The 24,864-nt window shown below is 35.5% G+C and overlaps 4 protein-coding genes across 5 annotated transcripts; 1 reads left to right on the forward strand and 3 right to left on the reverse strand.

Moving 5' to 3' along the window:
* Window positions 1-342: 342 nt before the first annotated feature.
* LOC141646873 (vacuolar protein sorting-associated protein 22 homolog 1) lies at window positions 343-4,335 on the reverse strand. Of its 2 annotated transcripts, none has more exons than XM_074454856.1 (7): window positions 4,177-4,335; window positions 3,915-4,025; window positions 2,872-3,007; window positions 2,152-2,306; window positions 1,722-1,829; window positions 1,120-1,209; window positions 343-854 (listed from the first exon to the last, which is right to left on the reverse strand). In XM_074454856.1, exons 1-7 carry the CDS (start codon window positions 4,225-4,227, stop codon window positions 744-746), a joined length of 762 nt encoding a protein of 253 aa, XP_074310957.1. In that variant the 5' UTR covers window positions 4,228-4,335; the 3' UTR covers window positions 343-743. The 2 variants fall into 2 exon arrangements, with proteins under 2 accessions (XP_074310957.1, XP_074310958.1); XM_074454857.1 differs by having other exon boundaries at window positions 343-850; window positions 1,116-1,209.
* A 2,640-nt stretch (window positions 4,336-6,975) lies between these two features.
* Window positions 6,976-12,635, reverse strand: LOC141646876 (putative folate-biopterin transporter 4). The gene is made up of 7 exons (XM_074454858.1): window positions 12,418-12,635; window positions 11,200-11,327; window positions 10,431-10,652; window positions 9,316-9,774; window positions 8,345-8,542; window positions 8,091-8,228; window positions 6,976-7,546 (listed from the first exon to the last, which is right to left on the reverse strand). Exons 1-7 carry the CDS (start codon window positions 12,499-12,501, stop codon window positions 7,285-7,287), a joined length of 1,491 nt encoding a protein of 496 aa, XP_074310959.1. The 5' UTR covers window positions 12,502-12,635; the 3' UTR covers window positions 6,976-7,284.
* A 1,212-nt stretch (window positions 12,636-13,847) lies between these two features.
* LOC141646877 (uncharacterized) lies at window positions 13,848-17,263 on the reverse strand. The gene is made up of 2 exons (XM_074454859.1): window positions 16,895-17,263; window positions 13,848-14,464 (listed from the first exon to the last, which is right to left on the reverse strand). Exons 1-2 carry the CDS (start codon window positions 17,079-17,081, stop codon window positions 14,181-14,183), a joined length of 471 nt encoding a protein of 156 aa, XP_074310960.1. The 5' UTR covers window positions 17,082-17,263; the 3' UTR covers window positions 13,848-14,180.
* A 3,557-nt stretch (window positions 17,264-20,820) lies between these two features.
* On the forward strand, window positions 20,821-24,092 carry LOC141646878 (uncharacterized). The gene has a single exon (XM_074454860.1). It carries the CDS (start codon window positions 20,929-20,931, stop codon window positions 23,881-23,883), a length of 2,955 nt encoding a protein of 984 aa, XP_074310961.1. The 5' UTR covers window positions 20,821-20,928; the 3' UTR covers window positions 23,884-24,092.
* The last annotated feature ends 772 nt before the right edge of the window (window positions 24,093-24,864 follow it).

Here is a 24,864-nt window from a genome sequence, read left to right on the forward strand (position 1 = left end):
GCTATATTTCCCGAAATAAATGAGTGATTTTGTATAGAAAAGGACCGTCTGACACTTTAAAACCGTCATATTTTAGATTTTGTGCAAATTATATTACCAAAATTCACTAAATTGTGTATTAGACGTTTTAACTAACGGTCTTTCTCGTGCAAGTATATTACATGTATGAAGTGAAGTTGAAGCATGTATCCAACATTCCAACCAATAGTCTTCCATCATATTCTCGCATAAGGCATAATAAGCTCCCTACCAAACTCAAACTTGTACAAAATCTCAACTTTGGGAACAATACAACCACTATATGGCCTGGAATATTGGACGTATATACATGACACATATATATTCCGAAAATCGAGTGGTAACACTCATGACGACCCGAGTTAAAATTGCACTTATAACAATGTATATCCCGAAAAGGATTCTTTTTTTTTACAGATTCTTATACATATTCTCAAAGCATTCGAAAGAGTTCAATCTACATTACACAAAATTCGACTTGTCTTTTTTTACTACGATTAATGACAAGTATTGTTAGATCGAATGACTAGAGACTTACTCCAACCTCCCTGAAGAATTGCAAGCAATCTCAATCACCTTGACCACTTCATTCTCCTTCACAACATCCTTGCTTTTTTCATAATTTCTTCACGTTTTTACAGAGATACATATATTTCGATTGGGTGCGTAAATTGCAAACCAAAAACACCCAGAAAGGGGAAATAAAACAAGGGTTTGGGTATTCATCAAATTGAGATGGATTCAGCTCCTACAACAGAGGAGATGGAAGAAACACAAGGAAACCAATATCGGCGTTTTCCATCTTTGTGGCCATCGTCAATCATTGCAAGACCTTCCTGTATTGGAAAATAAGACTTGAGTAATATAGCTAATGTCTTTCTAACATATTAAATGGGAGCACATAAAAGCACGGGGTGCATCAACTAAAGCACGGGATTTATATTGCTTGCTTACCAATTTGCCCTTACCCACTTTATGAGACATTGAAAAGTCAAGGGTGTAAAGTGTCCACGCACAAACAAATCTAGTGTCTTGGTTGATAGAGCCCGTGTATTTATGCCAAGCCTATTAAAATACGGAGAAATGAAGAGAAGAACTTGCCTCCAATAAGGTTTCAAGAGCATCAATGGCACGCCCACTTGACCAAGAGAGTCGTCTTTCGACGTCTTCCACCGCCACAAAACCTTGTGCCTATTATTTGGGGAAAGTGATCAGTAGATGCAAGAACTATTTTCACAGGTTAATGACAAACACACAAGCAAATCAATACAAAAAAAAATTTATGCTAGTTACAATTATTGTGGGAGTACAAGGAATTTACAGCGACAATAAAGTAATGATCTTTTAGCAAGTACAAATGAATATAAGCAGCATCAAATGTCTTCTCCGTTTTAACGGTATATTATGCTTCAGAGGATTTTCGGTTCAAAAACCTAGATTACGGATAGCCATCAACTCACATCTGGGTTCAAAAATTCTAACCAACTATTACAGTCCCAAGCAAGTATCAATAAAAAAGACAGAACAATACCACAAGTTGGCTAAGAATGACTGAATTCGGATAATACGAGATATTAACCATCCAATGATAAAACCCAAAATAGACAAGTGCACTCAGAATTACCTGACCCCCTCTCTGCGCGCGCACACACACAGGAAAAAAACTGATATATATTCTGAAAATTGCAGGGATAACAACAAACCTGAGCCAGCTCCAAGATTTCATTGTGATCTTTGTTTAACTCAGTCGGAACAGATCGGATGAGCTTTTTCTTACCGACAGATATCACCTCAAAACCACTGCCTAAAATCTGAGATCAAGCACAACAAAAAGACGGAAGACTGTTGAAACTAATCTGGAATTAAAGTAACATGTCAACTTCAAAAACACAATCTCAAATTTTACTCACTGCAAATTTGCAGGCAAGCTTGCAAGTTACTCCACTAAATAGTGGTAATCGAGTTGATGGTATGACTAATCAAGTACTCTGTTATCACAATGCTTGGGTACATTACACCCGTAAACTCGAAAGTACTCCAGCAGTAGCCAATAAATTTTAATTAACGGTAACTAATCGTATTACTTTAGACCAAAAGAAGACATTTTTACCAACACATAGTATCAAAAGATACCTTCAGCTTACTAATAGCACGTAGACAGTCATCCTCCGACACAGGTTCACGAGCATTTTTCCTTTTCACACGTAATAGATCTAACAACTCTTGCAAGTTTATCAAGCCTCCATTGATTGGTCTTGTAGCCAAACATATTTCCACAATTTGGACACCTATCCAGGAAGATAACAAATACATAAAAAAAAAATACACAAGAGAATAATGAGAGTCTATGTTTCTCAAATTCACTTAGAATTAACTGACATGGGTGTGTGTACAAGTATCAGACTTGGCTATTTGATCCTAATGTTTTTGGCATAAGATGAAGTGTCTTAGTGTCATATCTATGCCCGAGTGTAGAGTATCCAAAAAGGGTACGATGTAATATGAAGAGTCAACATAGACCAAAGTTAATACTACAAATGCAAGCTTATAGTAATACATGTGACAGAAACTCTAAGGCATTGTTTGGATAGCAAAAGTGGAGAAAAAGGGAGGGGAGGGGGATGGATGAAGGGAGGGAAGGGAAGGGAAGGGAGCAAAATGGATCCCTCCAAATCCCCTCCCTTCCCTTTCCCTCCAAATCCCCTCATCCAAACAAAGGCTAAATGGATTTATCATAGGGTGACAAAATGTGAAAGTTCTGGCGGAAAATCTACAATAATTCAATGACACTTATACCAGCTTGAAAGATGAGGACTGAACTGCACAATACCTTTACTAGAGGATGACACTCACCAAGTTCATAATAAAAGTCACCGATCCCTAGAAGCTCAGCCCAAAAACCTTTATTTGAGGCAAGAGGATCCACTCCTACTTTAGAGCACATCTCATGGAATTGAGCTCTGAATGTGGGATTCTTCCGAATGTCATTCTGGGGGCAAATATAATTTTATCATTTACCATGCTAATTCACAATCAAACAATATTCTTACTAGAACTAACATCATAAATAAGGTATGGTTTCCATTCAAAACCATCAATTCTAAGACATAGCAGTCAACGTCTAGCCACCTCATTGGCAAACTAAACTTAATGCACACACAAGTGAAAGTATCCTAGATTCCTTTTTTGAATCAAACCCTAAAACCCGTCCTCACCGAATGAATTACCCAAGTTGACATTCAAAATAAGTGACAAGATTTGCTTGAACAGCAACCAGAACACTATCTGAAACAAAACTGAAATTTATGCTTTCTCAACAGCGGTAACTGTTATCTCCATCACTCTTACCCGATACACACAGCATACCAAACATCAAATTTGTTCAATACAACACAACACTAGAAGTCCAAAACACTTCGGTATAGGCCAAATCATGATTTTTTTCCTCACATAATAGCTGAGACCAGCACATGGAACATGCACACAAGTCCAACACTTGCAGACAAATTTGATCAACACAAAGCACAATTACAGAATACACCATCAAATTCAATCAATACACCATCAATACAATGCTTTCTCAACAGGCCTAACTATAATCTCCGTCACTCTTACGTTCTTACCCGATAGAGACAGCACACCAAACACCAAATTTGTTCAATACAAGTATACAGCACAACATTAGAAGCCGAGTACAGTTCATAATAGGCCAAATTATGATGATGATTATTATTATTTTTTCCACATAATAGCCGAGTCCAACACTTGAACACGCACACAAACCCGACACTCCAGACAATTTCAACCAACATTAACTACAATTACAGAATGCACATCAAATTCAGTCAATACAAACCTAAAAACAGTCATCAATTCATCAAAAAATCAATAAAAACCTTGTGTTTACGAGCGAAATCCTCGAGCTGCGATCGAAAAGTGGCAAGCTGTTCCTTCATAAGATCGGTCCTCAATTTAGCTACATTTTCTCCGAGTAATCGATATTGATCCTGTTAATACAAACTACTGATTACTAATTCCTATTCCAAATTTTAATCATACAATTAATTGTAAAAGCAAGATTTCTGTTGAATTGAATTGTACTATAAGTTAATTTAAAGAAGTAATTAATTGGAAAAAAGGGGGGAAATTGGGACGAACCCTAGCTGCAGCAGCAGTTTGAAGACCACCAATTCCAGGTCTTCGCCTCATTCTTCTAAATTCTAATCTTTACTTCTTCAATTGAGATTTTCCCTCTTAAAAATCTCGATAGGAAATGGAATAGTGTTATCCGGTGGTGTCGTGTTCGGTATCAATATTATTAAATTAAATTAAACTAGTATAAATCCCGCGCACACGCGGTTTTTTAGATAGGGACATTAGATAATTTAACAATTATCTAATTATATTTAACTTATTTTAACTCCATTTGAAATTTTAGTATAGAATAAAACTTAATATTAGTAATGATTTATATTAAGAGATAGAAAAAAGAAGGTTCAACGTTGTTACCGTGTATACAATTGCTGAAGCTATTTTGTCTGTATCTGTGTTGTAATAAATATAGTTATGTATATATTAAATCAAAAAAATTAAAAAATAACCAAAATTTAAATGTTCACGTTGTATACAGTAGAAATCGATAGTATTAAATTATAAAGTGTAAAAAAAAAATTATTCGCAATTTTTTCGTTTTAGAAGTAAAAACAATATATGAATGCTCTTATCTTGTAGTAGGTTAGTTATTGTATGTAATTAATCATTGGCCCAGTTGTAGACATATAAATGTGTAAATGGAATAGAATTATATTGAATTAAGCAGTTTGGCCCAATTGTATATAAAATATAATGAAGCTCAAATATAGAATATTCATTTAGGCGGGAAAATATTAGAGCTTTCTTATCTCCCTTAAACTAAAAGAATAAGAGATCTCTAAAGTTTTCCCGCCTAAATGAATTAGGCTATAAATGGGCTTCATAACATCATATCTGCAACTGGGCCATCCTGATTAATTTCGACTTAAGCTATAAATGGGCTTCATAATATCATATCTACATGAACTGGACCATACTAATTAATTTCATACAATATATAATTCTATACCATTTAAAAAAGGGGATAATATTCTTTTAACTTGCATAGACATATTAACGGGATATTCTTATTTTGTTACATACATGAAATTGCACTAATTATATGTACAACGTGATATAAATATTTTACTATTATTATTTTTAAAAATAAACATGATGACCAAGAACATTTTTTAGGAAACATTTTCTAATTAATTTTATTATTCTATCTTTTGATGCAAACGTAGTACAGATTGAGAGTATTCATAAATTATTATTACTTCTAAAAAGAAAAACTTACTTATGATATATTTTTTACACTTTAACTTAATATCCATCTTTGCTCCATACTATATGAAAACTTAAATTTTGGTTACTTTTTTTTTTAATTGTTTATATAACGCCTTCGGTGGATATTGTGATATAATTAAAAACAATGTTTTCTTAAAACAGAGTTAATAAAATAATTTTAGCAAAACCGACAATCTTATACGGGGTAAAAGTGTTGGACAATCTCTTTTCTAGCTCTTAATACAAAATTACTAATAGTAAATTTTATAATTAAATTTCAAATGGAGTTAAATATCAATAGTATAATTATTAAATTCTCTAATATTCTTATCTAAAAAACCGCGCATTTGCGCGGGGTCTATACTAGTTCTTTTAGTTTAGTTGGGATTAAATATTTTAGGTGATCCGGTGGTTCCGTTCTTTGGAAAAAAAATTATATTTTAAAAATTACTCCGTATATAATATGGCTTTTTCTTACTAACCAGACGGTCTTGATCATACTCCGTATCTCTCAAAATATGTTGTAAAAAGTTTTGAGTATATTAATTGTGATATATATTTAACATGAATACGATGGTATGATTACAAGATTTGTTTTTTTTTTTCGGTGCTCAAGAGGGGCTAAGCCCCGAATTAAATGTTTGTTACAATGCGAGGAGTAGTAACTCCGAAAACATCATCCCTAAGAATAGTACGAAGATTGTCAAAAGGAGTATCTAAATAAGTAGGAGTAATACTAGAATCTATCCCTTGATTGGCAAGCATATCGGCTGCTTTATTTCCCTCTCTGTAAATATGCTCCAGCTTGACGGACCATATGGGATCATTGATAAGGTTCTTGCATCGCTGTATAATAAATTTGAGGCTATTGCTAACCAATTGTTCTCCATTGACGATATCCACGCAAGGTGAATTGTCCATATGCACTAGGAGCTTTGGAATTCGCAATTCCCTAGCTCGTTCCAAGCCAGTTAGTAGAGCTAGTAGCTCCGCCTTCATTGATGAGCAATTTCCACAAGATAAGAAATAAGCCGACATAAAATTACCAGTCGTGTCCCTGAAGATTCCACCTCCTCCAGCTGGACCCGGATTCCCCTTAGCTGCACCATCCGTATTCAGTAGTACCCAACCATATGGCGGAGGGGACCACCGAATTAATAGCTCAACATGACGTGACCGAGGTGTAGGAATAAGGAAATCGAATTTGTCAAATGCTTTTTTTGTAACTTCAAATTGCTGGTATAGGAAAATATGTGGGTGTATGGGATTTTCATTCTCACGTCCGAAGACGATATTGTTACGCCATCGCCATATCCACCAACAAGTGACTGTAAAATAGATGGGCCAATCAAGGACACTAACCTCCACATCATTACAGGATTTGTAAAGTTAAATGATTACAGGATTTGTGAAGTTAAAGAATTGAAATTTCTATTTTCGGTTCTTATTGAACCAGCAAGTTTTTTTTAAGTTTCGTGCAAAGCACATTTCGATTGACTATGCAAGTAAATCTTCAAGTCTCGTATAAAACCGACTTATAAACAATAAAACCAACTCAACAGTCGCTCCTCGCATGCCTAAAAGAGCAACCAATCCTTCATCTGCAATTCATCGACTTATCTCAACGATGAATTCAATGACGACTTAACTTGTTATCCGGAGTCTTAGGTAACATATTTATACTCTTACTGTTTCCTTGTTGCTGCAAGTTTCTAATAATGAGAAATGCGCTCTGCAGCGAAAAGAAAATGACTAATTTGAAGGATCCGATACAGAAAACTACGCATACAATGAATAAACAGGTTAACATTTCAAATGCTAGCTACAAAAACATATCTGCACGGTACTGTGTGTGGTTCACTATTAAATTTTATGATCTCGTTAATTGAATAGTAACACTATTATCTAAGCCGATAAGCCGGTAGCATCCTTGGGAATGAGAAAGAGAAGGGCCACCGGGATGAAAATGCTGACGAACTGTATAATGATGCCCACGAGAAGATTGTCGAAAGAGCCTGATGAAATGTTCAAACTTGAGGCTAACCCTGCTCCTACGAAAGAGCTTATAGTGGATCCTAGGTTGTTTATCGACATAAAGAGAGCGAAAAGTGTCCCTTCGATGCCTGGAGGGCACAGCTGACCCGATAAAATCAAGAATGGCATGAACCTGTTTTCCATAACAGAAACACGAAATAAAGGACATGTAATAAGATGTAGTAATTGAAGAAAGCAGTTAAGAGTTAAGACACTGATCGAGACTTCAGTTAAGAAAATTTATGTGATCAGGCAAAACTAGATTCTGATTCCTGAGTAGATGTCAACGAGATTAACTGGTAAAGTCATTGAACTGTGGAACTCGTGACCTGGGTTTAAAATTTCTCAGGGTCAACGAAATAAATTTCAAGGAAAGAGGGACTGTAAGATCCCGTATCTCTAGTCCTCTAGATTATCTCTGGTAACGAACAGAACAAAATCAGCAATATTATCCCAGTGGCTCAAAGGCTCCAGCAAATAGCGAGAGATAGAGGAGGGGTGGATGTATAACCCCTTTGGTAGTAATACAGATCGATTGGTAACTGACAGCACCGTGTAAAGGAACAGAAAACAAGAATAAATAATATATTACAACTCGTTGTGCCACCATGGCAGCTGAGCATGAACGAAAAACGCATAATCAAATGAGATATAAAAGGAGTAAAAACAAAGCGTACTTGAATTGGTTGACAGCATCAGCAAGAGCAGATCCCCATAACACAACCATTTTATCTGAAATCCCATATGCGACATTCAAGCGAGACACTAAAACCACGTCTACAAGAATCAACAGAGCTAAGCCAATGTGTGTCCACCTGAAGGGAGAATTTTAGAATGAAATGCAATCAGCATGCTGGCATAAAGTGTAGACAATAGTGTATTGGAAATAGAGGTGATGCAAATTTGTAACAAGAATAAAGGCATTACTTACATAAGAACTTTCCGTAACTTCTTTTTCTTGAGATATTTATTGTATAGGGATGTTCCAAGCATAAGGCCTAACCAGCCCACGACACGCACATTCCCCAGGAAAGATGCATCCAAGTCCAAGTATTCTGACTGATAGTAGAACATCACAGTCGAGATATTGGGGAAGGTAATGTGAGCCAGGAAAAACCAAGCCATGGGTCTAGCCTTCCAGTTGAAAAAAATGATTAGAGATTGTAACATACGGAGTATTCATTAATGAAAAGGAGGAAATTAAAAATTCTACATTTAAGTCATTGATCAGATTCACCACGTAGACATGGCAAAAACGACCCTATATGACTTGACATGACCTGACCAACTAGAGCTTAAACACAAAGTGACCCGGCCCCTAATTGGCCAGAAAACTGTTACAATCAGTATTGACTCGAGCTGAATCTACCAAACCCAAAAGTGATCGAATCCGAAATGACTTATTTGAAATCAGATACATAGCAAATAACAATTTCATTAATAATCAAGACTTATCTGAACCATAACCACGAATCCGAAAATTACCCAACCAAAACTAAAATCTTTCCGAAATGACCCAAAGGTAGCCCACCAAAAATAGATCCGGCTTCAAGATGACCTAACCCATACCGGCCCCCGAAATGACCCGACTCAATCCGTATCACATCTAAATAACCCATCTGTAAAGTCTACAACCACTGCAACAAGGATCCAAGCAGCCTCAAACAAATGGCAATATAAATGATTGAATTTAAGGAACCATTCTGGTAATGAAGATGAACCTACAAACGGGCATTATGCAAATTGACATAAAAACAAACCAAAGCAAATCAAAGTTCACCTATGAAAATTGACATAAAAACAAGTTCCAAAATATTTGCAGTAGTTGTATGCCACTCAAAGCAGTGTGCATGAAGCTGTTCTTAATAATTGAAAACCAATATCGTTTCTACTAGGAGTTACCTTAAAATGATTGGCTGCTTGAAAGCGTGAAACAAACTGATACTGGCTGCCTTTAATGAATGAAACCACTCCAATACTAATGATTTCCTCTTTAATGGAGCTTGAGACTTGCTGGAGGAAACAACTTTCTTTTTGCTGTTTTTTTGTCTCTTTTTCCTCCTTGTAGTTTTTGATCTGGAGTACCGTTTGATAGATTCGTCCACATCATCTGATTTATTGTCGTCATCATCATCATCCTCTGGTTGTACACTTGCCAAATCCAGCACTTTAGTGTTTATAGGAGACTCCTTAACCAGAAAACAAGAAACAAGCTGTAAAGCCGGAAGTAAGGCAAAAAGGAGAAATATGGTTTCTATCTTTAGGTCATTCAAAGCATGTCCTCCCAATAAACTCCCGAAAATTCCTCCGAGAGCCATAGCCAGCCAAGTTACTGATTGAAGATCTCCTGCAAAGGCAGCCCTGTCAAAGGTCAAACTTAAAAATGAGATATTGTGATAAGACATGAGCTGATGAAACACTATTCTTATGTGGCTGTATGCGCTAGTAAAAAATGGTCAGTTTTCAAAATGCATTTTTGTCACTATAATGATATCACCGAGACACCGAGTCAAGGACTATTGTAATTTGTAAAAGTGTGGTGCGACATGCTTCTCAAAGGAGTTTCTCATTGTTAACAGAATATTATGTGCCTCTCAGTAGCTGTCAGTGAGTGCACAGATATCTGCTTTGAACGCTGTCAACTAATTAACGGCTATCAGTTAGGTACTAATACAGTATCCTAATTACATAAAGTTTCCTAAATTAGGTTCCTAGTTTTGCATATAAATATGTCCTATCTTGTAATGCAATAGATAACAAAGAATTATCTTTTCACCTCATTTAACAGTAATCAACAGCAACAACATCACTGTGATCACTCCCGGTGCCTCTATAGCTTCCACAAATGACAATTACATCGAGAATTGCAACGAATGACCGCTAGTACTCAGTTAAAAGAAGCACAACCAGTTTACTAAACCATTTGCTTAATTCCATCATAATCCAGAACCAAAGAACAGTCATGCCAAAATTGATAATTAACAAAACCAATTTGAAAATAAAATTAACACACATACCTCTCAGACCTAACTGCTTCAGCTATCATTGCATCAGCCACGACATCAGACATAGCAGATCCTATATTCTGTAATGTTAAGAAGACCATCAGCGGCATTTTTGACGTCCTCAATGACTCATTTAAGCCTAAGATAGGCCATGGAAGCAGGGAGAGCACTGTTGAAATAATCAAGTAAGGAGTCCTCCTCCTCCCTCTTATAGGTATACAATCAGATAATATTCTGCATACATAAACAAACTAAGATGTGTCACCAAAACAAAAGCAGTGCAGCACAGCATGCGTTGCACGCCTTCTTTAAATGCACAATCAAATGAAATTATTGTCAATGCTATCAAGCATAATGGACAAAAACATGAAACTGAAAATCCACAGGGAAACTTATAGGTTAGGATAACATTGTGCAGTTGTACAATAAAAAGGTTGCACCTATATAAAAATTCTCACTATTTTACAAGATCTGAAATTCTGAATTGGGTGGGGACTTTATTATTTTCATCATGCACAAAAGCTACTTCGATGAGTCAATCCAAACAAATATCCAAAAAAGTTTAATGTAATCGGATAATCTTAATGCAGTAGATTATCTCAGCATGATTATATGGTAGAGATTTGTGCCCTAATCAAAAGGAGGAAAAAAAAAAAAAGAAAAGAGGATAGTGCGTGATTGCCAGCCAAATCAGCTATATGGATTATGTACGGAGCAACAATTGCTAGTTGAAATGCATAGCAGGTTAACCCTATTTGAAACTTTCATGATAGATTCATACCCATATAATGGTTTTATGCTCCAAGGGAAAAATGCTACCGAGGAGACAAATTGTGATGCTGAAGGGGACAACTGAAGGCTGTCCTTAAGATGGTAAGAAACTGCTGTCCATACAAAGGACCTAAAGCCCTGCATTTACATAAAAGTAGCTCAAACTGAGTATAAACACAGCAATACTCGGACATATAAAAGATAACATCGAAGAAAAGAGCTCCACAGAGATGATATAAGATTGACTTTTCTTTTTCTATGACATGCTGCATTCAGAATTCAAAGACAGCATCAAAAGACAAATTTATTATTCCTGAAAGCATTTACAAGGAAGGAGGAAGATAACATCTAAACAATCAATTTTATCATTGTTCCTGCACGGTGCAAGGCTCAAAATATGAAGATGGGTTTCTTCTAAAGTTGTAATTACTGGCTGTTGACATCTAAAAAGACAAGTCTCTGAACACAAAACAAATACTACCACATTCCTTTTATGTCAGAATGACAAAAAATTGACGCCATCCCCTAGAAGTCATCATCATTACACTGAGCTATCATCAGTAGAGAAAAATGCTCAGTAAAACATCTTACTACTAAAAGTCCTTCGGGCCAGGCCATAACGGCTCAACTGCAAGGTTTTAAACTTAAGACCTCTAGGTCCATCCTACTCTGATACCACGTGAAAAAATCATTTCAACCAAAAGCTAAACTGATAACTGAGGCTCAATCAAAGGTTTTACACCTTCTGTCATAATCATTTGTTTACCTTTTCAATTCTTTCCGAGGGATATTTTAATCAATGATAAACAAATGATTGGACGGAGAAAGAAAGAGGGTATAATACAATATCAGCAATCGCATACGATGTCCTTCCAAGAAAATCATAACCATTCAATCAGAATTTGTGTTCAATCAGCTGATCAACACTCATTGTGCATTCATAAACTCACCAGCATTTCTATAACAAAAACCCACAATCATAATTCTAACAACTACAAAGTTGAAACCCTAGAATCCCAAATACACAAGATTAGCTTAACATTTACTACAAATCAAAATCACCCTAAAAAATTCACCACCACCATATCACAATAACAACATTAGCCCTGTACCTCAATGGTCCTGCAAATTGCGGGGTAAGGGGGAGTCGGATAAACAAAAACAGTATCTATAATCAAATCAAAAACAAAATCATAAATGGGTTTTATGTAAATGAATAAAAAATAACCTGGGTAAAGTAGATCAAACAAATGAGCCATAAAAATGAAGCACCAAAAGCTGATTTCAATTGTTTTACCCATTGTATAATCATGTTGTTAGAACTACACTAATCAAAAATTAAAAATTTTATGTAAATTTTAGTGATTTAATGATCCCAAAAAATTACATGTCAAAAGAGGAAAAATCTTGTAATAATTTTTTTTTTGAAATATATAACGGTTTTGATGGGAAAAAGACGAAAATTACAGAAATTTGGGAAGAAAATAAGAGTGGGGTCAGACTTGTTGACATGGCAAAATTTGTATGGGTCCAACAATATGGTATTCTATCATTGGTTAGTTTATGTCATCTAGCCATCTAGGTGAGTAGGTGTATGTATAGGACCCGACTCACTCATTCTCACATACACCTTGAACATCGGTCAATTAAGTCGGTACGATTCGGGTTATTTCAGGTTTGTAAGAATTCAAGTGGGAATGGGTTGAGTTATTTTGAGTTAGATTATTTTTGAGTATGTTGTTATCAAGTTATTTAGGGATCATGATTAATATGTGGTAATAAACATTAGTTGAATCAGATTGGATTGGGTCAAATATGAGTCCTCTATTTTGGTGCGTGTTGACTGTTGAGTACGAGTCGAGTCATTCGAGTATGGTCAAAACGAGCCCTATTCTATAATTTGTGGTATTTTTATATGTTCACTATGATGACTCAAGTTATCGTACCCCGTCTCATTCACTTGTTTACTTTTTATATTTTTAATTGGGATGGGATGAGTAGTTCTTATACGAGACCCCTCTCTCTTCACTTGTTCACTTTTTTTGTGAAGGGTATCCTAATCACATATACAAAGCGTCTTGCTTGTGAGTTGTGACGGGCTAATCCTGTCACAAGCTGAAGACCTCTCACAAAAAGGGAAAGGGGACAAGGTAGGGCACCCCTCATGTGCTCCCCCACTCACCTCTCATGGATATTTTGTGAGAGGAAATGGTATCCGTCATAAGCTTGTGACGGATATCACCGTCTTCAATGAGATTTTGTGTCACATATAAACAAATGATTGAAATATGAGTGACTGAACTATTTATGATAAGTTTATCATGGAATAGAGGGAGTAATTACTTTCTTCATTCAATATTTTCCTTCTTTTTCTCTCTCTCTGTAAGTTTGTGAGTTTCTAGCGTGTTCGGCTTTTCTTCCCTATTAAATTTTTGTGTAGATCAAATTTAACTGTTTGTTTGTGTGTTTTGTATAGTCCAAATTCACTTCCTAAATCCTTGTGCACAAAGATAGATCTCTCAGAAAAACTGTTATCATTATTAATGACACATTGAATAAACCTCGAATATATAGTTGAAAAATCGATACTGTGGGAAAAAAAAGGTTAATGAGTGATGTTAGTAGTATCATCAAACTAACTTGATCAGAGACGCTTAATGAAGTAATGAACTAGCATTTTGAGATCATAAAATCTAAAATTTTGGTAAACTAATTTTCGTCCGACTAATCTGTAGACAAACCGATGATCCATACTTAACTAGAAATTGACCGGGTTAAACCAATCAGTTAAGACTACTCTAGTTTTTATATAGGACGGTTTTATATGAGGGTTTCTCATAAAAGGGTTTCTCACATTCATACATACATTTACCAAGCAGTAGCTGAATAACATGAGCGACTCCGTTTTATCATCATCCTCTGTTGTAGACACAACACATTTCGCAAGTTCACACATTGTATGATATATGGAGCAGAGAAGGCTGGAATCCGTTACATACAGTACACCGGAGAACTGGCAAACCTATATACAAACGGTTTAAGAGCATAAGAGCGACCAGAAGGGCGTTTATATGTGAACTTGACGCCTGATGTGGAGTCGCTAAGGTGACTACACCTCTCATGGAAGCTGCTGATTGGCCGAGCGAGGCATGCATCCCAACGTTCACTTTCAGGCATTGTTTCTGCGACTGTGTAAACCCCTTTTGAATCGGTGAACGCTTGGTAGTTCACAACTTCCCCTGATTTTGTTATGCACAGAACAGCTACTTCGGCTCCTTCACCACAACAATAACATTCACAGATTAGTAATTTCAGTGTTTTGGCCAATTTACAACAAAGTATAGCAGGTCGAGATCCTCATATATATAAAATTACAATGCAGTCTAGAAAGCAAAAACAAACAGGACACTGCCATGTTCGTGAAACCAGTGAGAGAATACTTGAACCTTGGTCTCGTGTATAGACCTTTCTATGCCTATAACATATTTACAATCGCTATCAATTATCGTTAAATGAGGTGCATAACATGTACATGGGCCGAGGTATGTGTAAAATGGTCGTATTCGAGTTACTGTGATATTGAAAGATAGAAGTCCATTGAGTCAGAGCAACATACCTGCAATAGTTCACAGCTTTTCTAGGAAATCTGTGCTATTACAGTTTAATGATCTTAAAATAGACGGTCAACAACATGGTACTCAGTCTACTCACTCCATCTCGCTTATATTGTATCCATTTCTCTTTTCATCCATCCCAAATATAAATGGGCCTAATCTATATCTAGTGCATAAAAAAGTAAACTTCATAGTATCCCTTGTCAAGTAACATAATGGCAAGCTGATGTGCTAACACCGACACACAAATTCTTTACGCCAGGGATAATAACTATATTTCATCACTAAATATGCCTCTAATCAAACGTGCTAATTGCTATGTTCGTGACTCCTGTAGGTCATGGCTCAAATACTATCATTTGAAAATAGGAGATATCTGCTCATATAAATGGACATCCAAATACAGCAAGCATGACTTATAAAACACATAGTAGAAGTTAAAACCACAAAAAGGCCATAGATGAACCAAGAAACTAAAAGATGTAAGTTGACGATGTACTCCGTATGTAGTTTAGATCATCTCTCTATTTTTTTCCTTTTTTTTTGGTTATGATTCTTCTTCATAGGCAAGATTCAGATCTAACGGGAGGCCGACAAGTCTAACAGTCACAAGGATCACAAAATCGATACGTACTGCCTACGTACATATGCATCAATCAATCTAGGGTCGGCGAAATCCACACTCTAAAATCACACAATGAAAAAGGCCTCACAGTATTAATGTGATCATAAGCATTGCTGACATTCAGAACATGATTATGTTGAGTGCAATTCTTCAGAATGCAAATCCTTGGAAGCATCTTCTCTTATAAGTTTTTTTTGCAAGCACGAGGAAGATAACAATCCTACTCACTGTATTAAAGGTGGTCAGGTTAACCACCACAACACTGACTATCGGATGAAATTTGGTGACGTGGCTCACATTTACAGCCATGATCACGACACAGTTATATTTCATGCTTTAGAGAACGAGAATCACAAGAAAGCCATTCATATTTGTTGATACGATAGTGAAAAGTAGCAATGTAGCTCAGTCATCCGGCGCGAGTCAAATTTGCTAACAAGGTGGCATCTTTAGTTTCCCACCCAACCTCAAGTAAAGAATGAAGAATGAATCCCACTTATAATTGATTAAATGCTTTCATTCAAGACCACCTTCCATTCTTCCAAAACATTTGAAGGGCCTCTACTTTCCTAACGCATGAGATGCAAGTAATTGTTCCCGGGATAATAGAGCGCAAAACAAAGGGAGAGAAGAAGAAGGTGGTGTTAGCGGAAGGTGGAAAAAGGGAGGACATAACAGAGCTCTAAATCCCATACGAGGGTAATGCATTACTCTAGGAGAGATCTGTCACATTACCCCTTCGTGAGATAACTCCTACCCCCCTTCCTCGTTTCCACCTTCCGCTATTTATTTTTGAGCTCTATTACCCTGGTAACAGGTATTCCATCCAAAGGATCACGCAATGCGCAGGACATTCAGGTGTCTTAAAGTTAACAATCACAACAAAGTGGTCCAACATCGAAACAAGAGAAAAATCGGAAAGGTTCACATGGATTTCCTTCACACAAGTTGCCTGGCTACCCAATCTAATGGTAAAAGCAGCATCAAACTGAACATCACATCCGGCATTTCATTTGTAGCTAATTCTCATGAATTAAACTGTAAGAAATGTTCTTCATGCATAAAAACCATCATTTCATATCAGCAGCAGCAAACCAGAAACTCGAAATCGGAGTGTCGGTGGCAACAATCTTCATCAAATTCACCACACATTTTACAAACTTAACAAATTCCCATATCATATCAACCCTCAAAATTCATTATTCATACAATAAACACACCAAAGATCAAAACTTTACTCAAAATTCACAAACCCCATTTCAATCACAACACAAATAATGCAATAAAAAACATTATAATCAAAATAAATGACACATTTTACAAATTTAACAAAAACCCACATCAAATCAACCCTTAAAATTCATCAAACATATAATAAAGATCAAAATTTTACTCAAAATTCAACAAATAATGCAACAAAAACCCTAATAATCAAAACTAATTACCAAAAAAAAGAGGATAAATACCTTCCAAAACATGATCTTCAGGACCAATAGAGGAATCTCCACAAACATCACAAACAACCCTTCCATGAATTTCACCAGTCCAACCAATTGTTGAAGGAGTCAAAAACAGTAGCAAAATCAGTGTAAAACTGATTTTAGCAATGTTAATTTGAAACCCTTTAATCAAATTCTGGGTTTGTTTAACCATTGTTTTAGTATTAATCCTCTAGATTTAGGGGTTAATTTGGTTTTTTGCTGGATTTCAACTAGTTTAGTGTGATTTCGTGTGGTATTTCTCAGTGTTGGGTTGACTATTCTTTTGCTGACTTGTTCCTTCTTTGGTTAGATTTTGTTTTTGGAAGCGATAATAATAGGACGCCACCGGATGGTAACGATTAAAGAGTATTGTATCACGTCTCTTTAACTCCGTTTTAAATGACCTTTGTGCTTGGATTATTAACACTCGCTAATTTATACAGAGTATATAGTAGTTTTATTATTTTATTTTATTTTTAGGGGAAAAACATTAGGAATAATTTATAAGAATAATCCCACCTTTGACACGTCTTCTCAAAATAGTCTCACCTTTTAGTAATCCGAAAATAATCCCACCTTTGTATAATGTCTTCTCAAAATAAGCCTTTACCTATTGCTTACCTATAATAAAAGGTAATTTATTTCTTCTATGTAAGTTTCATCCCCCCCAACCCATCATTCTTGCTTGTTTATATTTTTTGTTCTTACCAAACAACCAAATCCCAGATATAAGAATTTTCATTTTTTTATTGTTCTTCCTTTTCCTTCATAAATCCTTTCCCTTTATTTTCGGTAACAACTAAATGAAACCCACGTCCCTTGTACATTAAAATGGTTTGTGTTTTCATATAATTCCAGTCACCCGATTACCACCTATAAAATCTCTTACTATTATTCTCCATAATCGAATGTCACCTTAAACTAAACTTTGTAAATCAATAAAATCTCAGTCCCTCCGTCCTGATCATTAGTTTTTCTATTCCATTATGGAGTGTCTTAGTCAAGACAATTTTATCCTTCATACTTAATTGATCCACTTGTGGTCGAATAATTAACCCCCTCCTCTTTTATTAGTCACTATGCCAAAATCAAAGGTAAACAAATGATGGGACGAAGGGAGTATATATATTAGGGAGCAATCAATAGGTAAAACTTAAAAGACAAAATCTAGGTGTATGAGTGTATCACACTGTGACGAGAGCTTCGTTCTATTTCACCACTGAGGGAAAGTAAAGGGTATTTTTGATTTTATTTTACCCTGTGGTTCCGTCGATTTGTCGTCTGTCGAGCGTCCTTATCAACACCCTTTCTTATACAACATTTACATTTCTCTTCTTAAATTTGTGTTTTTCTAAATCCTAATTGCAAAACATTGTTGCAAATATTGCTACTGTCATACAGTGTGTATGGAACATTAACACTTTGTAAGTGCGAGGAAAGAGAGAACGGGGAAAAAAGGAGAACAATAGAAGTATAAAAAATAAGAAATGAAGCAAAGAAACGGGAAGGACGGTTACAAGGGTATTTGGGATAAGAAATAAAAAAAAATAAAGTATTACCTTCTATTGCAGGTAATTAACAGGTAAAGATCTATTTCGAGAAGATATGTCATAAAGGTGAGATTGTTTTCGGATTATTAAAAGGTGAGATCATTTTGGAAAAACATGTCAAAGGTGGGATTATTCCTATCAATTATTCCAAAACATTACTTTATTTATTTTATTAATTCATTATTAAAAACCAATATGGGATCGGAGGATACCGTTGAAACAATGGCCACGGGCACCATCCCCAACCAGATTCTAGGTGGATACGAGATAGGGAGGGAATGAGCCAGATGAGGCGCGACTCTATTTCCGTCTCTCCTAACAAAGCTAAACTCAACATTATTAAACCGATTTGCACAATTGAGTATCAGTCTCTCCACATTACCAAAATAACTTTATTATTGTACATAGATGAATCAATCAATACTATATATTAATTCCAGAAACCAAGGGACTTCAATTTAATTAAAGAAAGTTATACAAATTAATTATACTATATAGTTTTAAATCATTAGCACCATGTGATGGACCCGATTAAGGGATCTCAATGCAAATATTATATAGTTTGGGTTAAAATTAAATTATATAGAAGCTTGGTAATTTTCCTAAACATTTGTAATAGACTAAAACACGGTCAATTTCCTTAAAATAAAATAATAAATTAGTATAAACATGCACACTTATGGTATTAATTATTATCATCATGAAATTATATATTAAATTTAAAATCTATGAAATTTTATTAAACTTTATAGTTTATTAGATGTATAGAGATGTTAATTATTTAACATACAAAAATATAATATAAGTAGGTTATAAATAATTCAAGTTAGATTGCATAATATATAATATTGCATAATTCTTTCGATTTGATTTAATGCATATATGTAATATATTTATATAAATATATAATCCTCTTAAAATTGCATGCCTAAGTAGTAAAAGTAATTTCGTTAGTAAAGAAAAGAATTGTAGTAACATTGGATATAGTTATATGATAGTAATCACTCATTTGAATAGTAAAAGTAACAATATTATCAGCGAGATTAGTGAAAGTGGTAGAAACAACAACGGTAGTCGTGAAATACTCATTATTAATGCGGCAATAGTGAAAGTAACAATAATTACGACGGGAGTAGTGAAATTATCAATATTAATGCGGCAAGTAGTGACAGTAACAATAATTACGGCGGAAGTAGTGAAAGTAACAATGATTACGGGCAAGTAGTGAAATGTTATTACTGTTGTTTCATTAATAAGAGTAAAATATTAATAGCGGGAGTAGTGAATTTGTCTCAAAATTTATTTCATCGTAATTTTAGGATATGTCATAGAAAAATATATTAATGATAAATTTATAAGTTATGCAACTTTACATAGTTTTATTTAATGAAAAAAAAAATTTATTGGTAAGTAGAGGTAGCCCGGGCGAAGCCGGGCACCAATACTAGTGTTGTTAAACACGAATACATTCTCATATGAAAATCTACTTAACAATATGTTAACTAACTTGTGAATTGCAGAGTACATTCTAAATTGTTATAACAATAACAAAATATATCTATACTAACATATAAATCCGACTCTATTTATAATTTCCGACTCTATTTATAATTTCCTTTTTTTCTTTTTTAAAGATAAGTTTTTATGATGTGATAATGAAAAAATTATATTGGACAAACTAAATACATTTGAGATTTAAGAGGTTTTAAATAATGTGATAACGAGTGGAGATTTGTACATGATTGATTGTTTTTTGGAATTTTTCGAGTAGGTTACGACTTAAGATGGAATTTCCAGACGACTTGATCCTTATCGTAGAAAAAAAAAGTTATTATTTTGTTACTGATTAGTGATTACTAATTATTGATTATGTTGGTACTGATTATGAAAAAGGGTCCTTATTAATTTACAATTCCAATAAGAGAGAGGGTTCATAGGAAATGTAAAACGACGTATAAAAAGTAAATTTTTTAATCAGCTAAAACGACATATAAAGAATAATGGAGGTATATTAGTTATAGTAAAACGTATAAAATTTATTTTAAAACATTGTAGTTAAATTTTAGAAATTAAGAGTTGAGAAAGTTAATTTATTTTTATTATAAGTAAAGATATTAAATGTCATATATAAATTATATTATATCTCTTCAATTATAATAATAAAATTTTCAAACAGGCCGCGCGAAGCACGGGATATTACCTAGTAAAAGATTAAAAGTCACAAAATCTCGTCTTTTTGGTAAACGAAAATGGTCTGTCTAAAAAGAGAATTCTATGGAAATATTTGGATACACAATCAAATACCACAAGTACTCAATAGTCAGTCAATACTATTAGTACTGAATTTCAAGTACTCATCATTTAAGAACTTTGATGTACTAGTACCAACCAAAAAGTAGAGTTTTAAAGAACACAGTAAATCCATTTTTCCAGAAATCTTCTGAGCAGCTCAAACCCTCACCCAAAAAAATGGCAAAAAAATCATCCAAAACTTCAACAATTACAGAAGAAAAAGAAGAGATCATGGTTGATCATACTTCTTCTTCAATCACCCAAAATCCAACCAAAAGAACAGGTTATTTTCTAAAACCCACCTTAAATTCCAATGCATTACCTCCCAAACTTCCAAAGATTCAATCTTTTTCATCCTTGTCAAAACTAAATGTCCTCTTTCAATTCAATTCAACTCCTCTTAAAGGATGGAAAACATGGGTAGAGAATTTGCAGAAAACCCATGAATCGGCGTGGCGAAAAGCCGGAATCTTTGATGCTATTAAGTGTTCTACTTACCACATTGCTAAAGATAGTGATCTCATTTTAAACTTGGTTGAAAAATGGTGTCCTGAGACTAACACCTTTGTTTTTCCATGGGGTGAAGCTACTGTTACATTAGAGGATGTTTATGTCTTGGGTGGTTTTTCGCCTTTGGGTGTTTCTGTTTGTAATAGCTCTTCTTTGGGCAACAATGTTGTGCAGGTTGAGAATAAGTTGATCGAGTCGTATCGAAAATTAACGAAAAAGAGGCATAATTTGTCTCATTTAAGGTGGCAAGAGCATTTTATGAGACATGGTGGTGAAATAGAGTATGCTGGTTTTTTATCTCTTTGGCTTGTTCGTTATGTTTTCCCTGATAAGAATATCTCGCGTGTTACGCAGACTGTTTTTCCAATTGCTGCTAGGATTAGTTGCGGGGCTAAATTCGCGCTTGGCCCTGCTATTTTAGCTTCCCTTTATAGAAACTTGACTGTGTTGAAAAAGGAAATTGTGGATAATTTACGTGGTCGTTGTCGTGATGGTGGTGCATTGATAGTGAAGCTGTCATCACCATTTCACTTAGTTCAGGTTTGGGCTTGGGAGAGGTTTCCGTCTCTAGGACGCGTCCCTAGGATGATTGATTGTGGTGAGGTTAGGTTGGTGCGTTGGGAGAGTCGTGTTAGGAAAGTATGTGATCGTCTTGCTGATATAAAGATTTGTCTAGACTCGGCTAGGGAGACGTTTAGATGGCGCCCTTATGGCATGTCGATTGAGAATTGGTCGTTACCAAAATTTTATGTCGAGTCAGGGACGTGGGTAGTCGTAAATTCAGATGAGGATTGGAAGTTAATTGCTAGGTGTTTGATGGTTGGTCAATTGGAAGGGTTGGGTTTTGTTGAGAGGTATAATCCTCATAGGGTGGCTCTCCAATTTGGGTTTGATCAGGATATTCCGAAGTCTTTCGATGGGTCTAAGGCTAAGAATAGTAAGGGGTTGAAATTGTACTTGCCTCCTCGATTGCACGAAGGAGATGTTACATATCGGTATTTTGATTGGTGGAGGACAATGTTGAATGTAGATGAAGGGGTACGGGTAGGATGCAAGAGGAAGACGAAAACTAGTAAGAGAGCGAAGAAAATGGCGAAAATTTGTGATAATATTGCTGAGAATGTGAGGGGAGAATCCTTGAACAAATCTCGACATATGGAGGAGTCCGCTCAAAATCTCCTGCAAGTCGGTAATGACATTGATATGATTTCTGAAGAAGGCACGGTGGTGTTGGAAGATGTGGAAACTGAGGTGTGGACGGACAATTATAGCGTGGGTGAGGGAAAATCCTTACACAGATCTCCACATATGGAGGAGTACTCTCAGAATCTCCTGCAAGTCGGTAATGACATCAATATGACTTCTGTTTTCCATATGGAGATTGGGTTAAACTCACCAGAAGACACGGTTGTGTTGGAAGATGAGGAAACTGAGGTGTGGACGGACAATCATAGCGTGGGTGAGGGAAGCAATAATTTCCACGGAGAAGAGATGGATAATGAGATGAACATCGCATGCAGCAAACTAGCTGAAACTGAGCCAAATGGAAGCGTAGATCAGGAAGAAGGCAATACGAAACTGTCTGAAATGCTTCTTGTGAAGAAGGAAAACTGTGATGCAATGAATTCTGTTTGTTTACAGGTAGCTGCAGAAAATCAGAATTTAGGCAATGAAGTTGGGCAGCTTAAGGTTATGAGTCCTTTGATAGCGCCTGAAGGGGGGTCAGGAAAGTCTGAGGACGGTGCTAGGGAGCAAAACAAGGAACAAAATTTGGCTGAGCACAATGTGGAAATGGATAAGAGCTCGGAGTGTTTAGCGGCCAATATTCCTCAAATTGAAGAGTTTTCTCAAATTGTCCCACGAGTCAGTAATGACATCGAAATGGCTTGTGTTTTCCATATGGAGGTGGGTTTAAACTCACAAGAAGATTCGCGTATGGAGGAAGACCGGCAAAATGAGTTGTGGATGAACAATCATTGCGTGGGTGAGGGTAGCAATAATTCAGATCGTAGTAATTTCAACAAAGAAGAGAAGGAGAATGAGACGAACATCTCATGCAGCAAATTAGTTGAAGTTGAACCAAATAGAAGCCTAGATCAGGAAGAAGGCGATATGAAACGGTCTGAAATACTTCTTAAAAGGACGCAAGAATGTGATGCAATGAATTCTCTTTCTTCAGAGATAGCTATAAAACATCAGATTCTAGGCAATGAAATCGGGCAGGTTATGGTTAGGTGTCCATTAATACGGCCTGAAGAGGGTTTGCGAATGTCTGAGGACATTCACGATTTGAAAATGGATAAGAGCTTGGAGTGTTTAGCGGCCAATATCCCTAAAATCGAACCAACTGAAAGTGAAAGAACTTTAATCAAAGTGGCCTGTGAAGATGAACCAGCTAGAGCATTATGTCAAGGCCCAAACCAAGACACGAATCACGACAGCATTACTCCATTTAATAGTCAGGTGATTGTCATTGATGATGATGATGATGATGATGACAATTATGATTACAACAAATTTCAAGCTCTCTGCCTTGAATATGAATCGAGGGTGAGCAGGCTAGAGAAGCTGATTTTTGCATTGTCAGCTTCTAAGCGTAGAAGACTTACTATAACAGGATAGAGTTACCTACTGTTATTGATCATTTCAGGTAGAAAATGCTCGCATTGAACAACAGTAGGTCAGTAGGTAGTAAAACAGTAACTTAGCCATTACTTAGCGGGTCGTTTACCCTTGTCTGTCATCGTCTAACATTGTTAATGTAAGCCCTGAGAAAGGGATTTGTATGTATGTTTTCTGTGCTTTCTTGGCTATAACTTGGCTGTCATTTACCCGTGGTTGTCATCGTCTTATATTGTTAAATCATTGAATAGGTGGGTATTCCTATTCATAATCTGTGTGTGTGTTGCCAAATATATTGCTTGCTGTGAAAGGGCGGACAGCTGAATTGCACAGGTTACAGTAACAGCAAGGAACAAAAAACAGGTTACGGTGACTGTCATACTGCATCAGGCGGCCTACAAAATGCAGAAATGTAATAGCTCAAGTCTCGACAGACACTTTTTAATCGTGATCAACGCAATAATCATTATGAATATTCGAGGAACAAATTCTACGTCTTTTCATCAAATCGGTTATGCTGCTCGACTACATTCTTACATTCCTACCCCTAACCTGGTGCAATTTTGCTGATGGTATATTTTTGTTGCACTTTAAGTATTAAAACACAAATGTCTGCAGAGTACCAATTTGTTTTTTTTTTTTTTTTTTTTGTTTTTGAAATAATAGTCATGTAGAGGGTGGTTATGACTCCAGAACGTAACATGAGTACGAGATTTGGGATCAGCTCGGAATTTTAAGCACAAAGCTTGTCGAGCCTAAAAATTTGAAGCTTTGGTTTGTCAAAATATTAGTTTCATTTTCACACCTATTAAATCTAACTAAAGAGAAATATTTTTGAAAACATATAAACTTTATATAAATAAATCTTAATTTTCTCCCGTAAAATAACTTAAATAATACTTTTTATGTTAACAATCATTTATTTACATTTTATTAAAATATTCTTCGCAAAGGCTGTATTAGTAAACAAATGATTGATAC

The sequence above is a fragment of the Silene latifolia genome, chromosome 3, assembly GCF_048544455.1.
Source record: "Silene latifolia isolate original U9 population chromosome 3, ASM4854445v1, whole genome shotgun sequence".
Taxonomy (NCBI): Eukaryota; Viridiplantae; Streptophyta; class Magnoliopsida; order Caryophyllales; family Caryophyllaceae; genus Silene; species Silene latifolia.

What these genes read in the sequence shown, in the direction of transcription:
- LOC141646873 (XM_074454856.1), bottom strand. Translation starts at nt 4,227, where the DNA reads ATGAGGCGAAGACCTGGAATTGGTGGTCTTCAAACTGCTGCTGCAGCT. An exon ending in AAATCTTGGAGCTGGCTCAG is followed by an intron (nt 1,210 to 1,721) that starts GTTTGTTGTTAT and finishes CCCAAATAATAG; the next exon opens with GCACAAGGTTTTGTGGCGGT. An exon ending in CTCTTGAAACCTTATTGGAG is followed by an intron (nt 855 to 1,119) that starts GCAAGTTCTTCT and finishes TTTCCAATACAG; the next exon opens with GAAGGTCTTGCAATGATTGA.
- LOC141646876 (XM_074454858.1), bottom strand. Translation starts at nt 12,501, where the DNA reads ATGATTATACAATGGGTAAAACAATTGAAATCAGCTTTTGGTGCTTCA. An exon ending in GTTTGATCTACTTTACCCAG is followed by an intron (nt 11,328 to 12,417) that starts GTTATTTTTTAT and finishes ATGTAAATGCAG; the next exon opens with GGCTTTAGGTCCTTTGTATG. An exon ending in GAAGCAGTTAGGTCTGAGAG is followed by an intron (nt 9,775 to 10,430) that starts GTATGTGTGTTA and finishes GACCTTTGACAG; the next exon opens with GGCTGCCTTTGCAGGAGATC.
- LOC141646877 (XM_074454859.1), bottom strand. Translation starts at nt 17,081, where the DNA reads ATGGTTAAACAAACCCAGAATTTGATTAAAGGGTTTCAAATTAACATT. An exon ending in TGAAGATCATGTTTTGGAAG is followed by an intron (nt 14,465 to 16,894) that starts GTATTTATCCTC and finishes GTTGTGGTGAAG; the next exon opens with GAGCCGAAGTAGCTGTTCTG.
- LOC141646878 (XM_074454860.1), top strand. Translation starts at nt 20,929, where the DNA reads ATGGCAAAAAAATCATCCAAAACTTCAACAATTACAGAAGAAAAAGAA.